Raw genomic sequence first — 18,136 nt, 5'->3', positions numbered from 1 at the left:
TCTCTCTCTCTCTCTCTGTTTCTGTTCTTCCAGAGCAGCAGACTGACTGTAGTTCTCAGGGAATCCTGGTCCTTCCTCCCCAGAACTGCCCCCCAGCTCTGCACCAGCTTTACTCCAGCGTTAAGGTACCCCAGCGTTAAGGTACCCCAGCGTTAAGGTACACCAGCGTTAAGGTACACCAGCTGTTCCCCAGATCTGCTCCCACTTGCAGATGCATTCCAAATGTGCAGCAGCTGTCCCGTACAGGACCTAAACAAACTACAAACGGTTCTACTGGTACCCTGAACCTGAACACACTGGTACCCTGAACCTGAACACACTGGTACCCTGAACCTGAACACACTTCTCACATCTCACACCAGCTCTGCTCTGTCTTCACTGAGCTTCCCCTCCACTCCTCCTCTACCCCTCTACCTCTCCTCCTCCCCTCCTCTCCTCCGCCCCTGCGTCCGGCAGCGTTGTCAGATGATGAGGATGGATGGTGTCCGTGGGCGTAGCTCCTCCCCTCACAGGAACACCTACACGTCGGACTTCCACGCCATCAAATGCTCCTTCGACGCGGCGGCCATGATGGCGCCCCGGCCCGCTGCGAGCGCCAAGCCGTCCTCCCCCCTCGCCTCGCCTCCTCCCACCCCTTCCTCCTCCTCCGGCCAATCGGCCGTCGCCAGCGACACAGGAAGTGGAGGCAGGGTCCCCGGCGCCCGCGGCAACAAGATCCGGGACAACATCTTCCTTCAGATGGACAGACAGGAACCACCCCGCCTGCTCCTGACCCGGCCCTCGCCCTCCCCAACCAGACTCCTCCCCCTCTCCTCGCCCTCGCCACCCCGCGGCGCCACGCCCGGCCCGGAGTCGTCCTCCCCCCTGCCCCGGGCCGAGGAGCTGGGCCCGGTGGACAGGGCCGCCCTGGCCCAGAGGTTCTCTGTGGTTCGTCAGCTGTTCGAGATCAAGGTGACGGGGGCTGGCGGCGCGGGGGGCCCGGGGTCGAAGGTCGTCTCGGTGAGAGCGGCCAGGGCGGGGGCAGCGGGGGAGGAGGGGGAGGGGAGAGCGGGGGAGAAGGGGGCGGTCCTGAGAGAGGAGCAGCTGAGCGCACCGGCGAACGGCGGAGAGGAGGTGATGGAGGGAGAGTCCTCCCCTCAGCAGGTCACGCCCACCCCCCCCAGGGACCCGCCCACCCTCCCCAGGGACCCGCCCACCCCCCCCAGCCCAGAGACGCCCCCCCTCCCCCACGTGCCCCCCTCCCCCGCAGAGCCAGCGACCACAGGAGAGACAGAGGTCAAGGGAGAAATTACTTGTGTCCCAGACTTGACCTCCGGTGACATTGTGACCGTTGGCCTCGTGACCCCCAGTGATCTCGTGACCCCCAGTGACCTCGTGACCCCCGGGGAGAGGTCAAAGGAGAGGACCGTGAGGGCCGAGCTGGTGGACGTGAAGAACGATTCGTCGGAGAGCGAGGAGGACAAGGAGAGAGAGGAGAGCCAGGGAGAGGAGGAGGAGGAGGAGGACAGTCAGGAGAGCCAGGGAGAGGAGAGGAGGGGAGAGGAGCAGGAGGAGCAGCAGGAGGAGGACTTCCTGGTGGACGACGTGTTCGAGGATCCCAGAACGGAGCCGGCGACGGAACTCGGAACATCAGAACCCCGAGGACGGAGAACGGCAGAGGAGGGCGTGGAACCTTCTGGAGAACGTGCTGGAGAATGTGCTGGAGAGGGCTCAGCCAGGGCGCTCTCAGACACAGAGACCCCGGAGGAGGAGGAGGGAGAACAGAGGAGAGACAAGTACCAGCAGGACAGCGAGCGGGAGGGGAGTGGGAGGGGGGAGGGAGAGAGCAGACGGCCAGGTACAGGAAGTGAGGAGCACAGAGAGCAGGAGACAGGAGAGGAGCTGGAGGAGAACAGGGAGATCACAGGTGAGGAGAGAGGCCAGATGGAGGAGGCAGGAGAGGAGAACAGCGTGAGGAGGGAGGAGGAGGACGGAGGGAGGGAGAGTGAGGGAGGGGGAGAGGAGGCGGAAGACGCCCGGGTACAGGAAGTGGAAAGGAGGTGCAGCGGGCCGGGGGGAGGGGAGAGAGAGGAGGAGGAAGAGCGAGAGGAGGAGGTGGGAGGTTCTGCCGTCCGCGGGAAGGAGAGCGAGGCCTTGGTGGAGAACAGGGACAGGGAACCCCGTGGCCAGGAGGCGGAGTGTTCCGGAGAGGAGGGAGGCGGACCGGACCCCGGACCCCGGCTGGAGTACCAGGAGATTCCCGGCCTTCCCCAACTCTCTGACGAAGAGGAGGATGAAGCAGGTCCGAGGAGGAAGATCAGGTTCTCCACAGCACCGATCAAAGTAAGTCTCACACATCTTCACCCAAAATGTATTGGAATGAAAACAAAAGGTGTGTTTGACGTTGGTTTGCTGGTTTGAGGCACAGCAGCCTCAGACAGTGACAGAGCAGACTAGCCCTAACCCTGGGAGACCAGCACTGAGAGACCAGCACTGAGAGAGCAGACTAGCCCTAACCCTGAGAGACCAGCGCTGAGAGAGCAGACTAGCCCTAACCCTGAGAGACCAGCGCTGAGAGAGCAGACTAGCCCTAACCCTGAGAGACCAGCGCTGAGAGAGCAGACTAGCCCTAACCCTGAGAGACCAGCACTGAGAGAGCAGACTAGCCCTAACCCTGGGAGACCAGCGCTGAGAGAGCAGACTAGCCCTAACCCTGGGAGACCAGCGCTGGTGTTTCTAACCCTGAGAGACCAGCGCTGGTGTTTCCAGTCCCAGGTGGAGGCAGACAGGATCTCACATGTTCTCCCCTGACGGCCTCAGAACTGCTGTGATGCAACAAACTGGGAACATTCCTCTCCTGTGTGTGTGTGTGTGTGTGTGTGTGTGTGTGTGTGTGTGTGTGTGTGTGTGTGTGTGTGTGTGTGTGTGTGTGTGTGTGTGTGTGTGTCAGGTGTTCAGCACCTACTCCAACGCTGAGTACGATCGTCAGAATGACGAGGTGGACCCGGTGTCGTCCTCCGCCCAGTACGAGCTGGAGAAGAGGCTGGACAGCATGGACGTCTTCCCTGTGGACATAGAGAAGGGTTGGTCTCTCCCCTACCCTCATCCCTTCTCTCATCCCTTCACTCATCCCTTCACTCATCCCTTCACTCATCCCTTCACTCATCCCTTCACTCTCCCCTACCCTCATCCCTTCACTCACCCCTACCCTCATCCCTTAACTCACCCCTACCCTCATCCCTTAACTCACCCCTACCCTCAACCCTTCAATCTCCCCTACCCTCATCCCTTCACTCACCCCTACCCTCATCCCTTCACTCACCCCTACCCTCATTCCTTCACTCTCCCCTACCCTCAACCCTTCAATCTCCCCTACCCTCATCCCTTCACTCACCCCTACCCTCATCCCTTCACTCATCCCTTCACTCACCCCTACCCTCATCCCTTCACTCACCCCTACCCTCAACCCTTCAATCTCCCCTACCCTCATCCCTTCACTCACCCCTACCCTCATCCCTTCACTCATCCCTTCACTCTCCCCTACCCTCATCCCTTCACTCACCCCTACCCTCATTCCTTCACTCACCCCTACCCTCAACCCTTCAATCTCCCCTACCCTCATCCCTTCACTCACCCCTACCCTCATCCCTTCACTCATCCCTTCACTCACCCCTACCCTCATCCCTTCACTCACCCCTACCCTCAACCCTTCAATCTCCCCTACCCTCATCCCTTCACTCACCCCTACCCTCATCCCTTCACTCATCCCTTCACTCTCCCCTACCCTCATCCCTTCACTCACCCCTACCCTCATCCCTTCACTCACCCCTACCCTCAACCCTTCACTCACCCCTACCCTCATCCCTTCACTCACCCCTACCCTCATCCCTTCAATCTCCCCTACCCTCATCCCTTCACTCACCCCTACCCTCATCCCTTCACTCACCCCTACCCTCATCCCTTCACTCACCCCTACCCTCATCCCTTCACTCACCCCTACCCTCATCCCTTCACTCTCCCCTACCCTCATCCCTTCACTCACCCCTACCCTCATCCCTTCACTCACCCCTACCCTCATCCCTTCACTCACCCCTACCCTCATCCCTTCACTCACCCCTACCCTCATCCCTTCACTCACCCCTACCCTCATCCCTTCACTCACCCCTACCCTCATCCCTTCACTCACCCCTACCCTCATCCCTTCACTCACCCCTACCCTCATCCCTTCACTCACCCCTACCCTCATCCCTTCACTCACCCCTACCCTCATCCCTTCACTCACCCCTACCCTCATCCCTTCACTCACCCCTACCCTCATCCCTTCACTCACCCCTACCCTCATCCCTTCTGGACATCAGTATCATCTCTCTCTCTCTCTCTCTCTCTCTCTCTCTCTCTCTCTCTCTCTCTCCCCCCCCCCAGGAGTGGAGGGGCTGGGCATCAGTATCATAGGCATGGGCGTGGGGGCTGACCAGGGCCTGGAGAAGTTGGGCATCTTCGTCAAGACCGTCACCGAGGGCGGGGCCACACACCTGGACGCACGGTGAGACACAGCTCCTTATTCCCGACCTCTGACCCCGAGAGATTCACAACCCTGAGAAAGAACTGTGTGTTTGGTATATGTGTGTATGCACACGCACACATGTGTGTGGGTGCGCGTGTGTGTGTGTGTGTGCGCGTGTGTGTGTGTGTGTGTGTGCGTGCGTGTGTGTGTGTGTGCGCGTGTGTGTGTGTGTGTGTCCAGTATCCAGGTGAATGACCAGCTGGTGGAGGTGGATGGGGTCAGTCTGGTGGGCGTGACCCAGGCGTTCGCTGCCTCTGTCCTCAGGAACACCTCCGGCTGCGTCAGGTACGCACGGCGCTCAGATCCAGCCTTCTGATTGGTCACCGTCTAACATCTCTGACTGGTCAGCACACTGTCCTGTACGATGTGCTGATTGGTCAGTTGCCTCTTTAACAACATTCTCATTGGTTAAGCGTAAGCTGTGTGATTGATGGGGCGGTGTTGCGTCCCGGTGCAGGTTCGTGATTGGTCGAGAGAAGGTGGGGGTGGAGAGTGAGGTGGCGAGGCTGATCAGCGAGAGTCTGGAGCAGGAGAAACCAGCCAATCAGGTGCGTGCGTGTGCATGTGGATCAGAGATGTAGACTGTAGATGGGTTTGGGTTCGGTGAATGTGACCGTTTTGACCCATGTGTCTCAGGAGGACGAGCAGGAGGAGCAGGAGGAGGAGGAGGAGCAGGAGGAGGAGGAGCAGGAGGAGGAGGAGCAGGAGGAAGGCGGAGCCATGGGGAGGAGCTCTGTGGTTGAAGAGGAGGAGCTAACCTCCACAGAGAGAGGAGAGGAGGAGGACGTCTCTCTACTGTCCGGCCTGGACTCAGATCAGCTCCTCCTCAGATACCAGGAGGTGTGTCCAAACGCCCGGTCCTTAAAGGGACACTCCGCTCTTTTCAGTGTGACATTGCCAGGCTGTGGTTCTAGAGCGCTGTGGTTCTAGAGCGCTGTGGTTCTAGAGCGCTGTGGTTCTAGAGCGCTGTGGTTCTAGAGCGCTGTGGTTCTAGAGCGCTGTGGTTCTAGAGCGCTGTGGTTCTAGAGCGCTGTGGTTCTAGAGCGCTGTGATCCTAGAGCGCTGTGGTTCTAGAGCGCTGTGGTTCTAGAGCGCTGTGGTTCTAGAGCGCTGTGGTTCTAGAGCACTGTGGTTCTAGAGCGCTGTGGTTCTAGTGATGTGGTTCTAGAGCGCTGTGGTTCTAGAGCGCTGTGGTTCTCATGTTCTGCTTCGTGTTTCTCGTCTCGTTCTTCCAGCTCCAGTCAAAGTTACAGAGCAGAACAGAACAACTCTGCCAAGCTAGGAAGAAGGTAGGTCACACACCAGCACACACACACACACACCAGCACACACACACACACCAGCACACACACACACACCAGCACACACACACACACCAGCACACACACACACACCAGCACACACACACACACACACAGACACACACACACGCACACACACACACGCATGCATGCACACACACACACACACACACACACACACACACATGCATACACACATTCACACACACACACACACACACACGGACACATGCATGCACACACACACATGCATACACACACACACATGCATACACACACACACACATGCATACACACACACACACACACACACACATGCATACACACACACACATGCATACACACACACACACATGCATACACACACACACACATTCACATACACACACACATACATTCATACACACACACATTCACATATATACACACACACACACATGCATACACACACACACACATTCACATATATACACACACACACACATGCATACTTACACACACACACACACACACACATGCATACATACACACACACACACACATTCACATACACACACACATACATTCATACACACACACATTCACATATACACACACACATGCATACATACACACACACATTCACATATACACACACACATGCATACATACACACACACACACATGCATACATACACACACACACACACACACACACGCATGCATGCACACACACACACACATGCATACACACACACACACACACATGCATACACACACACACACACACACACATGCATACACACACACACACACACACACTAATACAGCCCCCCCACCCCTCTGGAACGCTCTGACCCATTTAGCTGTTAAATGTGAGTTATTAGGACAGGGCCTCGTTCCAATACTCTTAAATGCCTTCCCTCCTCACACCCTTCCCTCCTCCCTCCCTTCCCTCCTCCCTCCCTTCCCTCCTCCCTCCCCTCCCTCCTCCCACCCTTCCCTCCTCCCACCCTTCCCTCCTCCCTCCCCTCCCTCCTCCCTCCCTTCCCTCCTCCCTCCCCTCCCTCCTCCCTCCCTTCCCTCCTCACACCTTCCCTCCTCCCTCCCTTCCCTCCTCCCTCCCTTCCCTCCTCCCTCCCTTCCCTCCTCCCTCCCTTCCCCTCTCCTTGAGGGAATCACTGCACTGACAGAACTGGGCTGGTGAAAGTCAAGCAGTGGAACCTCCCCCCCCATCCTCACCCCCCCATCCCATCCTCACCCCCCCATCCCATCCTCACCCCCCCATCCTCACCCCCCCATCCTCACCCTCACCCCCCATCCTCACCCCCCCCCCCATCCTCACCCCCCCTCCTCCTCACCCCCCATCCTCACCCCCCCTCCTCACCCCCCCTCCTCACCCCCCATCCTCACCCCCCCTCCTCCTCACCCCCCATCCTCACCCCCCCCATCCTCACCCCAACCCCCCCATCCTCACCCCCCCTCCTCACCCCCCCTCCTCACCCCCCCTCCTCACCCCCCATCCTCACCCCCCCTCCTCCTCACCCCCCATCCTCACCCCCCCCATCCTCACCCCAACCCCCCCATCCTCACCCCCCCTCCTCACCCCCCCTCCTCACCCCCCCTCCTCACCCCCCATCCTCACCCCCCATCCTCACCCCCCCCATCCTCACCCCAACCCCCCCATCCCCCCCCCCCATCCTCCCCCCCCATCCTCACCCCCCCATCCTCACCCTCACCCCTCATTCTCACCCCCCCCCATCCTCACCCCCCCATCCTCACCCCCCCATCCTCACCCCCCCCCATCCTCACCCCCCCATCCTCACCCCCCCATCCTCACCCCCCCATCCTCACCCCTCATTCTCACCCCCCCCCATCCTCACCCCCCCATCCTCACCCCCCCATCCTCACCCCCCATCCTCACCCCCCCATCCTCACCCCCCCATCCTCACCCCCCCATCCTCCCCCCCCATCCTCACCCCCCATCCCCCCCCCCCATCCTCACCCCCCCATCCTCACCCCCCATCCTCACCCCAACCCCCCCATCCTCACCCCCCCATCCCCATCCTCACCCCCCCATCCTCACCCCCCATCCTCACCCCCCATCCTCACCCCAACCCCCCCATCCTCACCCCCCCATCCTCATCCTCACCCCCCATCCTCACCCCCCCATCCTCACCCCCCATCCTCACCCCCCCATCCTCATCCTCACCCCCCATCCTCACCCCCCCATCCTCACCCCCCATCCTCACCCCCCCATCGCTCCCAGCCTCCACTGAGCAGGATGGGTGTAAACGACCTCTAACTCTATGGGACTTGGCCTCTAACTCTATGGGACTTGGCCTCTAACTCTATGGGACTTGGCCTCTAACTCTATGGGACTTGGTAGTACTTGCACCTATCCGGGCCTTTCAGATCGACGAGGGAGCGTTGATTCTGGGTGTTTAAGGGCCGTCCTGCTTCTGGTCTCACTCTGATGTCTGTGTCCTCCAGCTGAAGGCGTGGCGGCAGAGAAGGGCATGCTGGGAGAACGAGAGGAAGCAGCTGGAGCAGAGAGCAGAGGACGGGGAGGAGAAGGCTCAGAAACTAGACAAGTATGGAGAGAACTCGCTCAGTAAGGGCTTCATGAACACATGATGATGATGATGATGATGGTGGTGGTTCCGCCCCTCTTCAGGTATTGGCAGGAGGCGCAGACTCTCTGCAGGCTTGTGAGCCAGCGATTGGCTGATGCCCAGAGCCAATCGGAGAGCCTGGACATCAAGTACAGCAAGGCCAAGAGACTGCTGAGAGAGTACCAGACTAGGTGACACAGGAAACACCTAACACCTGCCCTGAACACCTGCCCTGAACACCTGCCCCGAACACCTGCCCCGAACACCTGCCCCGAACACCTGCCCCGAACACCTGCCCCGAACACCTGCCCCGAACACCTGCCCCGAACACCTGCCCCGAACACCTGCCCCGAACACCTGACCTGAACACCTGCATTTGATTCTATTCTATTTGATTCTATTCTATTTGATTCTATTCTATTTGATTCTATTGTATCGGGCGTTTGGTCTCTGCAGGCTGGACGACAGTGAGAGCAGGGAGGCGGAGCTGCAGCAGGAGATGGAGGAGAGACACAGAGAGACCGTGGAGAGACTGCAGAGACAGGTGAGGTGTGTGTGTGTGTGTGTGTGTGTGTGTGTGTGTGTGTGTGTGTGTGTGTGTGTGTGTGTGTGTGTGTGTGTGTGTGTGAGGTACCTGTACGTTGGAGAGCCGTGTCAGTCCTGTGTGGTCAGTGGCTGGTCTGTTCTCAGGTCAGTGGCTGGTCTGTTCTCAGGTCAGTGGCTGGTCTGTGTGGTCAGTGGCTGGTCTGTTCTCAGGTCAGTGGCTGGTCTGTGTGGTCAGTGGCTGGTCTGTGTGGTCAGTGGCTGGTCTGTGTGGTCAGTGGCTGGTCTGTTCTCAGGTCAGTCAGCTGGACGTGGGAGAGCTGCAGCCCGGCAGGAAAAAACAGTCCTCAGATGCTTCAGTCACAGGTCAGTCTCTACAGGTCAGTCTCTATAGGTCAGTCTCTATAGGTCAGTCTCTACAGGTCAGTCTCTACAGGTCAGTCTCTACAGGTCAGTCTCTATAGGTCAGTCTATAGGTCAGTCAATAGGTCAGTCTATAGGTCAGTCTCTATAGGTCAGTCTATAGGTCAGTCTCTATAGGTCAGTCTCTATAGGTCAGTCTCTATACAGGTCAGTCTCTATAGGTCAGTCTCTATAGGTCAGTCTCTATAGGTCAGTCTATAGGTCAGTCTCTATAGGTCAGTCTATAGGTCAGTCTATAGGTCAGTCTATAGGTCAGTCTCTACAGGTCAGTCTATAGGTCAGTCTCTATAGGTCAGTCTATAGGTCAGTCTCTATAGGTCAGTCTCTATAGGTAAGTCTCTATAGGTCAGTCTCTATAGGTAAGTCTCTATAGGTCAGTCTCTACAGGTCAGTCTCTATAGGTCAGTCTCTACAGGTCAGTCTATAGGTCAGTCTATAGGTCAGTCTCTATAGGTCAGTCTCTATACAGGTCAGTCTCTATAGGTCAGTCTCTATAGGTCAGTCTATATGTCAGTCTATAGGTCAGTCTCTATAGGTCAGTCTCTATACAGGTCAGTCTCTATAGGTCAGTCTCTATAGGTCAGTCTCTACAGGTCAGTCTATAGGTCAGTCTCTATAGGTCAGTCTCTATAGGTCAGTCTCTACAGGTCAGTCTATAGGTCAGTCTCTATAGGTCAGTCTATAGGTCAGTCTACAGGTCAGTCTCTATAGGTCAGTCTATAGGTCAGTCTCTATAGGTCAGTCTCTATAGGTCAGTCTCTACAGGTCAGTCTCTACAGGTCAGTCTCTATAGGTCAGTCTATAGGTCAGTCTCTACAGGTCAGTCTCTATAGGTCAGTCTCTACAGGGAGATACCTGTACCAGCAGTTGTCATCCTGCTTACACTCTACCCTTCTAATGTGTGCGTGTGCGTGTGCGTGTGTGTGTGCGTGTGTGCGTGCGCGTGTGTGTGCGTGTGTGCGTGCGTGCGTGTGTGTGTGTGTGTGTGTGCGTGCCCAGGGGCGAGCGTGTGTGTGTCGGGGCCAGACTGGAGTGTGGCGGTGCCCGATACGGGTCGTCTTGACAGCAGCGCTCACCGTGCCAGAGCTCAGCTGGCCCAGAAGGCCAAGCGCCACCCGCCCTCACGAGACAAACTCCGTCAGAGCTTCACAAGACAGGTCACACACACACACACACACACACACACACACGTTTAACTCCCTAGGCTCGTATTTAAAAATAATAATAAATAATAATAATAATAACTGTCTTCCTATAGGAGGATGAAGCCCAGAATGCAGAGGATAGGAGGCGGGCCTTGCAGGACAGCCAATCCCTGCCTGTTCCCTCACGGGAAGGGGTGGAGTCTAGGGGGAGTCGAAGTGACCTCTCCAGCAGCTCCTCCCTCCTCTCCCCCCAGCCCCCCGCCCCCTCCTTCCTCACCCCCCCGCCTCCCCCCACAGTACCCAGGAAATCAAAGAGGAGGTTCCCTGTTTTCAGGTAAGGGTCTTGTCTCTTCTTGTCTGTCTGCTAACCAGCGCTACGGCTAACCAGCGCTACGGCTAACCAGCGCTACGGCTAACCAGCGCTACGGCTAACCAGCGCTACGGCTAACCAGCGCTACGGCTAACCAGCGCTACGGCTAACCAGCGCTACGGCTAACCAGCGCTACCGCTAACCTGTGCTCTGCTGCCCCCTAGTGGCCTTCGGAAGTCTCTCAGCCGAAGGAGGAGTGAGAAGGAGGGCGTGAGATACAGCAGGTAGGAGACACACTCGCACATTAACACACACACATTAATACACACACACACACACACACACACACACACACACACAGAAAAGAACATTCTGTCCAAGAGGACCAGTATTTCCATCAGTCTTAGTCTGTCCCTATTCTGCTCTGTCCTGCTGTGCGTGCGTGTGTGTGTGTGTCCAGGGGCTCGTGTGGAGACCTGCTGGACGACCCCAGGGGACGCGTGTCCCGCTCCGTCTCTGTCTCCTCCATGCCCTCCTGCCTGCCCTTCTCCTGGCTCGGCGAGAGGGGGAGAGAGGAGGAGAGGGGGAGGGAGGAGGAGAGAGAGAGGGAGAAGCTTCGCTCGGTGTCCAGCTGCAGCCTGCCATACATGACCACTGGCAGGGACGAGGTGAGAGGAGGCCGGCCACACACACACACACACACACACACACACACACACACACACACACACGCACACACCCTGGTTGTTGTTCCAGTGTGTGTGTCATCCTCTCTGTGTGTGTTCAGGGTGGAGGGTCTCCCCTGGGAAGCTCTGGGGCGGTGAGGCTTCTCTCTGATCTCTCTCTCTCTGGGAGATCTCACACTCTCACTTTCTCCTCCACTGAGGTGAGTCTCTCTTTCTCATCGTCTCTCTCTCTCTTTCTCATTGTCTCCCTTTCTCTCTCTCTGCCTTTCTCTGCCTTTCTCTCTCTCTTTCTCTCTATCTCTGCCTCGCTCTCTCTCTGCCTCTCACTCTCTGTCTGCCTCTCTCTCTCCATCTCTCTCTCTCTCTTTCTCTCTCAACTCTCCTCACTCGCTGATCCGATGTTACGTTGGAGCAGTTTGTCCCTTTCTGTCTAGTAGGGGTTTACAACAATGAATTTAAAAACATTTTACATTGACTAAAATCTACAATCTCTCTCGCGCTCTCTCTCTCGCTCTCTCGCTCTCTCCCTCTCCCTCTCTCCCTCTCTCCCTCTCTCGCTCTCTCCCTCTCTCCCTCTCTCCCTCTCTCCCTCTCTCCCTCTCTCCCTCTCTCCCTCTCTCCCTCTCTCCCTCTCTCCCTCTCGCTCTCGCTCTCTCTCGCTCTCTCTCGCTCTCTCGTGCTCTCTCTCTCTCTCTCTCTCTCTCTTGCTCGCTCTCTCTCTCTTGTGCTCTCTCTCTCTCGTGCTCTCTCTCTCTCTCTCTCGCTCTCCCTCTCTCGCAGACTCTGGATGATGATGATCCAGTCCTAGCACACAACAATAACCAATGGCAGAGTCGGCCCCTGTTGGAATGGACCAATCAGCAGGTGTGCCTGTGGTTGATTGGCATGAACATGGACCAATACACAGCGGAGTTCACAGCCAGGGGCGTGGACGGGCCTCAGCTGCTCAGTCTGGACAGTGACAAACTACGGGTAGGTTGTCTGGGAGACGAGGAATCATGGGGCGTGTCTTAATACTCCCAAATTGATTATCTTCCCCAGATCAGTTGAGATCGCCAGTGGATAGGTGTTTCACCAGTGTTTACGCCCATCAAGCGCTGTCAGATCAGCACAGAGAGAAATGAGACGTGGTAACAGTTAGACACAAGGAGGGTAGAGAAGACTATTGAGACGCACCCACGCATGGCGATGATGTAATGCGTGTCCTAGCGAAGTCCCATGAGATTGTCTCTGTGAAGACATGTCCTCAGTAGGGAGATTGTCTCTGTGAAGACATGTCCTCAGTAGGGAGATTGTCTCTGTGAAGACATGTCCTCACTAGGGAGATTGTCTCTGTGAAGACATGTCCTCAGTAGGGAGATTGTCTCTGAAGACATGTCCTCACTAGGGAGATTGTCTCTGTGAAGACATGTCCTCAGTAGGGAGATTGTCTCTGTGAAGACATGTCCTCAGTAGTGACAGTAATTAAATCCCTCTCTCCTTCAGGCCCTGGGGGTGAGCAGCCAGAGTGACCGCTCAGCGCTGAAGAGGAGGCTGAAGGACATGAAGAAGAAGGAGGACAAAGAAGAGAGGGAGAGAGCGAAGCGAGAGAAGGAGAGAGAGAGGGGGGAGAGGAAGGAGAGAGAGAGGAAGGAGAGGGAGACGGGGAGGAGGAGGGAGGGGAGGGAGGTCACTCGGAGCGGAACAGTCAGAACCGAGTCCCTCTGCTGAATCTCACGTTCCACGTCTTGTTCTTCCGGATCATTCCCACTTCTCACACGGTCACCAACTGGTGATCCTGACCAGCTGTTCTCTCTCTCTCCATCCCTACCAGACAGCTGGTATCTCTCTCTACCAGCCAGCTGGTCTCTCTCTCTCTCTACCAGCCAGCTGTTCTCTCTCTACCAACCAGCTGTTCTCTCTCTATCTCTCTACCAACCAGCTGTTCTCTCTTTGTCTCTCTACCAGCCAGCTATTCTCTCTCCACCAGCAATACTGTCAAATATCACACACACACACACACACACATTCCAAACCTGCGGTCTCCCACACTGTTCGTTCTGGATGTACGGTTAGTTGACCCCTGGTTGACCCCTGGTCGTCAGTATCAGGTGTGCGTTCTCTCCAGGACCTGAACCATCAGCCAGTTACTCATCAGCAGGACCTGAACCTTCAGCAGGACCGGATCAGCAGGACCGGGTCAGCAGGACCGGATCAGCAGGACCTGAACCATCAGCAGGACCGGATCAGCAGGACCGGGTCAGCAGGACCTGAACCTTCAGCAGGACCGGATCAGCAGGACCGGATCAGCAGGACCGGATCAGCAGGACCGGATCAGCAGGACCGGGTCAGCAGGACCGGGTCCAGAGAACGCCGACTGCCTGGAGGGACTTAGTTTGACTGCAGAATGTGTTGCTCTGTTCATATTTGACTACAGTAATGTTGTGCCTATCAAAGCATTGGCTTGTCTCATGAGCTGTATCTATGCGTTTTATGTATGAATAAATACCGTTTTAAATAGATTACCTCAGACATTCATTTTTCCACTAGGAATAGATTCAAGCCTTGGGCAAGAGCATGCAGTAGAATTCCTATTAGACTAGAACCAACAGTAGAACCACATGGTATGCAGGTAGAGCAAGGAACCAGTGTGACTTTATACAGTGTGGAAAACAGTTTATTTAAGACATTAATGGCACTTTTTCACTCAACTTGACATCATGTTCTCCAGACAAGCCCCTCCTCCTCAGCACACCCTTCAAAACTACAGTTACCTTGAGCACTGGGTAGAAAAACTACAGAAATACAATCCTCCTTAATGATGTGAAGTTATGATGTGTAGAAGTTATAATGACATATTAATGTTGAAAATACAGTTTGATTTAATATTTAAAGCATAGTGAATAAGCACTGGGATAACCTCCCCTCCCCTCCTCCCCTCCTCCTCCTCCTCCTCCTCCTCCCACCCTCCTCCTCCCACCCTGGTCAGAAACACAGCAGTCAGTGGTGGACCTGTACCAGGACACGGTCAGGACTGGACCAGTACACGGTCAGGACTGGACCAGTCAGTGGTGGACCTGGACCAGGACACGGTCAGGACTGGACCAGTCAGTGGTGGACCTGGACCAGGACACGGTCAGGACTGGACCAGGACACGGTCAGGACTGGACCAGGACACGGTCAGGACTGGACCAGGTCACGGTCAGGACTGGACCAGGACACGGTCAGGACTGGACCAGGACACGGTCAGGACTGGACCAGTCAGTGGTGGACCTGTACCAGTACACGGTCAGGACTGGACCAGGACACGGTCAGGACTGGACCAGTCAGTGGTGGACCTGTACCAGTACACGGTCAGGACTGGACCAGGACACGGTCAGGACTGGACCAGTACACGGTCAGGGTCCAGATGAGAACACAGCCCTGTTCTGTAGCTCTGATCTGTGGCAGCAGGGTTGGTTTTCTGACCACAGCCAGAACCCAGACAGCTGGTGGAGGAGGTCTCTGTTCTCTGGTCTTAAGAGGAGAACCCTGTTCTCTGGTCCTAAGAGGAGAACCCAGGTCTCTGTTCTCTGGTCTTAAGAGGAGAACCCAGGTCTCTGTTCTCTGGTCCTAAGAGGAGAACCCAGGTCTCTGGTCGCTGGTCTTAAGAGGAGAACCCAGGTCTCTGTTCTCTGGTCTTAAGAGGAGAACCCAGGTCTCTGTTCTCTGGTCTTAAGAGGAGAACCCAGGTCTCTGTTCTCTGGTCCTAAGAGGAGAACCCAGGTCTCTGTTCTCTGGTCTTAAGAGGAGAACCCAGACCTGCTCCTGGTCTTAAGAGGAGAACCCAGACCTGCTCCTGGTCCTAAGAGGAGAACCCAGACCTGCTCCTGGTCCTAAGAGGAGAACCCAGACAGCTGGTGGAGGAGGTTCTTAAGAGGAGAACCCAGACCTGCTCCTGGTCTTAAGAGGAGAACCCAGACAGCTGGTGGAGGAGGTCGCTGGTCTTAAGAGGAGAACCCAGGTCTCTGGTCCTAAGAGGAGAACCCAGACAGCTGGTGGAGGAGGTTCTTAAGAGGAGAACCCAGGTCTCTGTTCTCTGGTCTTAAGAGGAGAACCCAGGTCTCTGTTCTCTGGTCCTAAGAGGAGAACCCAGGTCTCTGTTCTCTGGTCCTAAGAGGAGAACCCAGGTCTCTGTTCTCTGGTCTTAAGAGGAGAACCCAGGTCTCTGTTCGCTGGTCTTAAGAGGAGAACCCAGACCGCTGGTGGAGGAGGTTCTTAAGAGGAGAACCCAGACCGCTGGTGGAGGAGGTTCTTAAGAGGAGAACCCAGACCGCTGGTGGAGGAGGTTCTTAAGAGGAGAACCCAGACCGCTGGTGGAGGAGGTTCTTAAGAGGAGAACCCAGACCGCTGGTGGAGGAGGTTCTTAAGAGGAGAACCCAGACCTGCTCCTGGCTGGTTATGGACATGCTGAGTGAGATGAGCTCATGAAACTTTAACATTCATTCAAGTTGTTTTTATGAAACTGAAAAGCCTGTAGCACTCGTGTGTGAGTGTGTGCGCGTGTGTGTGCGAGTGCACGCGTGCGTGTGTGTGCGAGTGTGTGCGTGTGCGTGCAGTATCTCTACGTGAAGGTTTTCCAATGCAAAACAAGTCTTTGGCCGGTGAAGAAGGTGACAGGACATACATACGCATCAAGAAGAATAAATACACACAATTCTGCAAAATATTCTGAAAATATACAAAAAACAGTTAAAATGCCCAGCAGACGGAGTCCAAATCAAGGTCCACAGCTCTGACTGGCAGCAGGGGAACGCCACACGCCAGGGAACTCTCTAGAAGAATGACTCTAGTGAAGGGGAATCTTCCTAATCTTACATTGTTATTGTTGTGGTGATGGGGTTTACATTTATTTCCTTTAATTTTTCAGTATGTTCATCTAAATGTCCAGATTAATAATGGTAGTGGTGGGGGGGGGGGTGGTAGTAATGGGAAGGGGGGGGGGGGGGGGGGGGGGGTAGTTGGGGGGGTGAGGGGGGGGGTGGTAGTGATGGTGAGGGGGGGGGGGGTGGTAGAGAGGGGGGGGGGTAGTGGTGGTGAGGGGGGGGGGGTAGTGGTGGTGAGGGGGGGGGGGGGGTGGTAGTGAGGGGGGGGGTGGGGGGGGGTGGTAGTGATGGTGAGGGGGGGGGTAGTGGGGGTGGGGGGGGGGGTGGTAGTGGGGGTGGTTGTGGGGGGGGGGGGGGGTAGTGATGGTGAGGGGGGGGGGGGGGGGGGGGGGGGGGCGCGCTGGGCTTGTTCTCCACGGAATAACGGGGTGAACTGAACACAAAACCAATCGTTGGGTCTCTAGTGGGTCTCTAGGGGGACGTCCTGTTGATCAGTTCAGTTGGAATGTTCTGGAATTCCTTGGGAATGTCTCTGAGAGCATGAGCGCCCCCCGGTGGTTAGGAGTAGCTCTCGTTCTCCTTCCAGCTGCTCATCCAGGGTGTGTTCTCCTGGCTGGCCTCTGGTTTGGGCGGCCCCGGCCTCCCCCCCCGGCCCTCCTCCCTCCGGATGCGCACCGCCGTGTGGCTGGGGACTCGGTCCTCGTATTTGGAACGCTTGAAAAACCCACACTGACCGACGCAGCGGGGGACAGAAACAAACAGTTATTTTCAGGATACAAACGTAAGCAGACATACCGTCACAGTATACAGTCAACAAGGTTGGTATACTTGGTTTAAAACCATATATATATATATATATATATATATATATATATATATATATATATATATACATACTGTGTTATGATACAGTACATCAAAATATGAAAATATGATTGAGAAAAGGATAGATATGGATAGAAATAGAATAGACCAGAATATAAAGGCAAGGGAAGATACTGCAGAAGAAGAAAGGCAGGAAGCAGGAAGTGACATCATCCATGTTACATGTGGTCACCTGCAGACAGGAAGGAAGGAGCGTCTGGACAGGAAAAGGAAGTACAAGAGGTTCCCGTGACAACCGCAGACCACAAACATGCAACACCCCGCTGTGTCCATCAGTAGGGGCAGCAAACATGTGGTTCAGCCCACTAACCGGGGCGTGGCCGGGCCATGCAGCAAGCAGAACCCTCCAGAACTCGCTACCACAGCCATCTTTAAGCTCATTGCATTCATCATCATCATCATCATCATCGCAGCAGCTGCCATGGGTCGGGCCGTATCAGCAGACAGAACCCGTGGTATCAGCACACAGAACCCGTGGTATCAGCACACAGAACCCGTGGTATCAGCAGACAGAACCCCCGGTCCAAAGCAGCGGCCGGCCAGCGCCATAGAGAGAGGCGGGCGCCCCAGAGCACGCTGGGATGGCGGTGCGGTAGACGGGTTTACCCACTGAGTGACACGTCTCTCTCCCTCCCTCTCTCTCTCTCTCTCTCTCTCTACGCATCGGACGTCAGTGTCTCTTTGTCTGAGAGCGGGGCCTCCTCTGAGGGCGGGGCCTCCTCTTTTCCTCGCTTTCCGAAGAAACCGCACTGAGGAGAACCAAGGGGTTAGGTGTGTGTGTGTGTGTGTGTGTGTGTGTGTGTGTGTGTGTGTGTGCATGTGTACAGTATGTGTGTGTGTGTGTGTGTGTGTGTGTGTGTGC

The 18,136-nt window shown here is 56.1% G+C and overlaps 2 protein-coding genes across 2 annotated transcripts in view; one reads left to right on the top strand and one right to left on the bottom strand.

The window, feature by feature from the left end:
• Positions 1-465: 465 nt before the first annotated feature.
• LOC311328246 (uncharacterized protein) lies at positions 466-13,919 on the top strand (the record flags this gene model as incomplete). The annotated part of the gene is given in 23 exon segments (XM_084462242.1): positions 466-1,143; positions 1,250-1,275; positions 1,368-1,450; positions 1,602-1,696; positions 2,122-2,322; positions 2,930-3,062; positions 4,402-4,522; positions 4,724-4,828; positions 5,001-5,091; positions 8,317-8,417; positions 8,501-8,629; positions 8,895-8,973; positions 9,278-9,347; positions 10,404-10,561; positions 10,663-10,765; positions 10,847-10,883; positions 11,084-11,143; positions 11,320-11,518; positions 11,520-11,527; positions 11,616-11,745; positions 12,326-12,517; positions 13,031-13,123; positions 13,653-13,919. Coding segments are annotated over 23 exon segments (3,159 nt in total).
• A 2,963-nt stretch (positions 13,920-16,882) lies between these two features.
• The window catches only part of itga6b (integrin, alpha 6b), a 20,886-nt gene continuing 19,632 nt past the window's right edge, over positions 16,883-18,136 (bottom strand). Inside the window, exon 25 of the mRNA XM_084462241.1 lies at positions 16,883-17,118. Coding sequence (XP_084318367.1) covers positions 16,948-17,118 — 171 coding nt within the window. The 3' untranslated portion in view covers positions 16,883-16,947. The remainder of the gene's footprint in view (positions 17,119-18,136) is intronic.

Source organism: Borostomias antarcticus (genome assembly GCF_949987555.1).
Source record: "Borostomias antarcticus genome assembly, contig: scaffold_183, whole genome shotgun sequence".
NCBI classification, from domain to species: Eukaryota; Metazoa; Chordata; class Actinopteri; order Stomiiformes; family Stomiidae; genus Borostomias; species Borostomias antarcticus.
The sequence above is the reverse complement of the archived record's forward strand: the minus strand, read 5'-3'. Positions and strand labels throughout refer to the sequence as shown.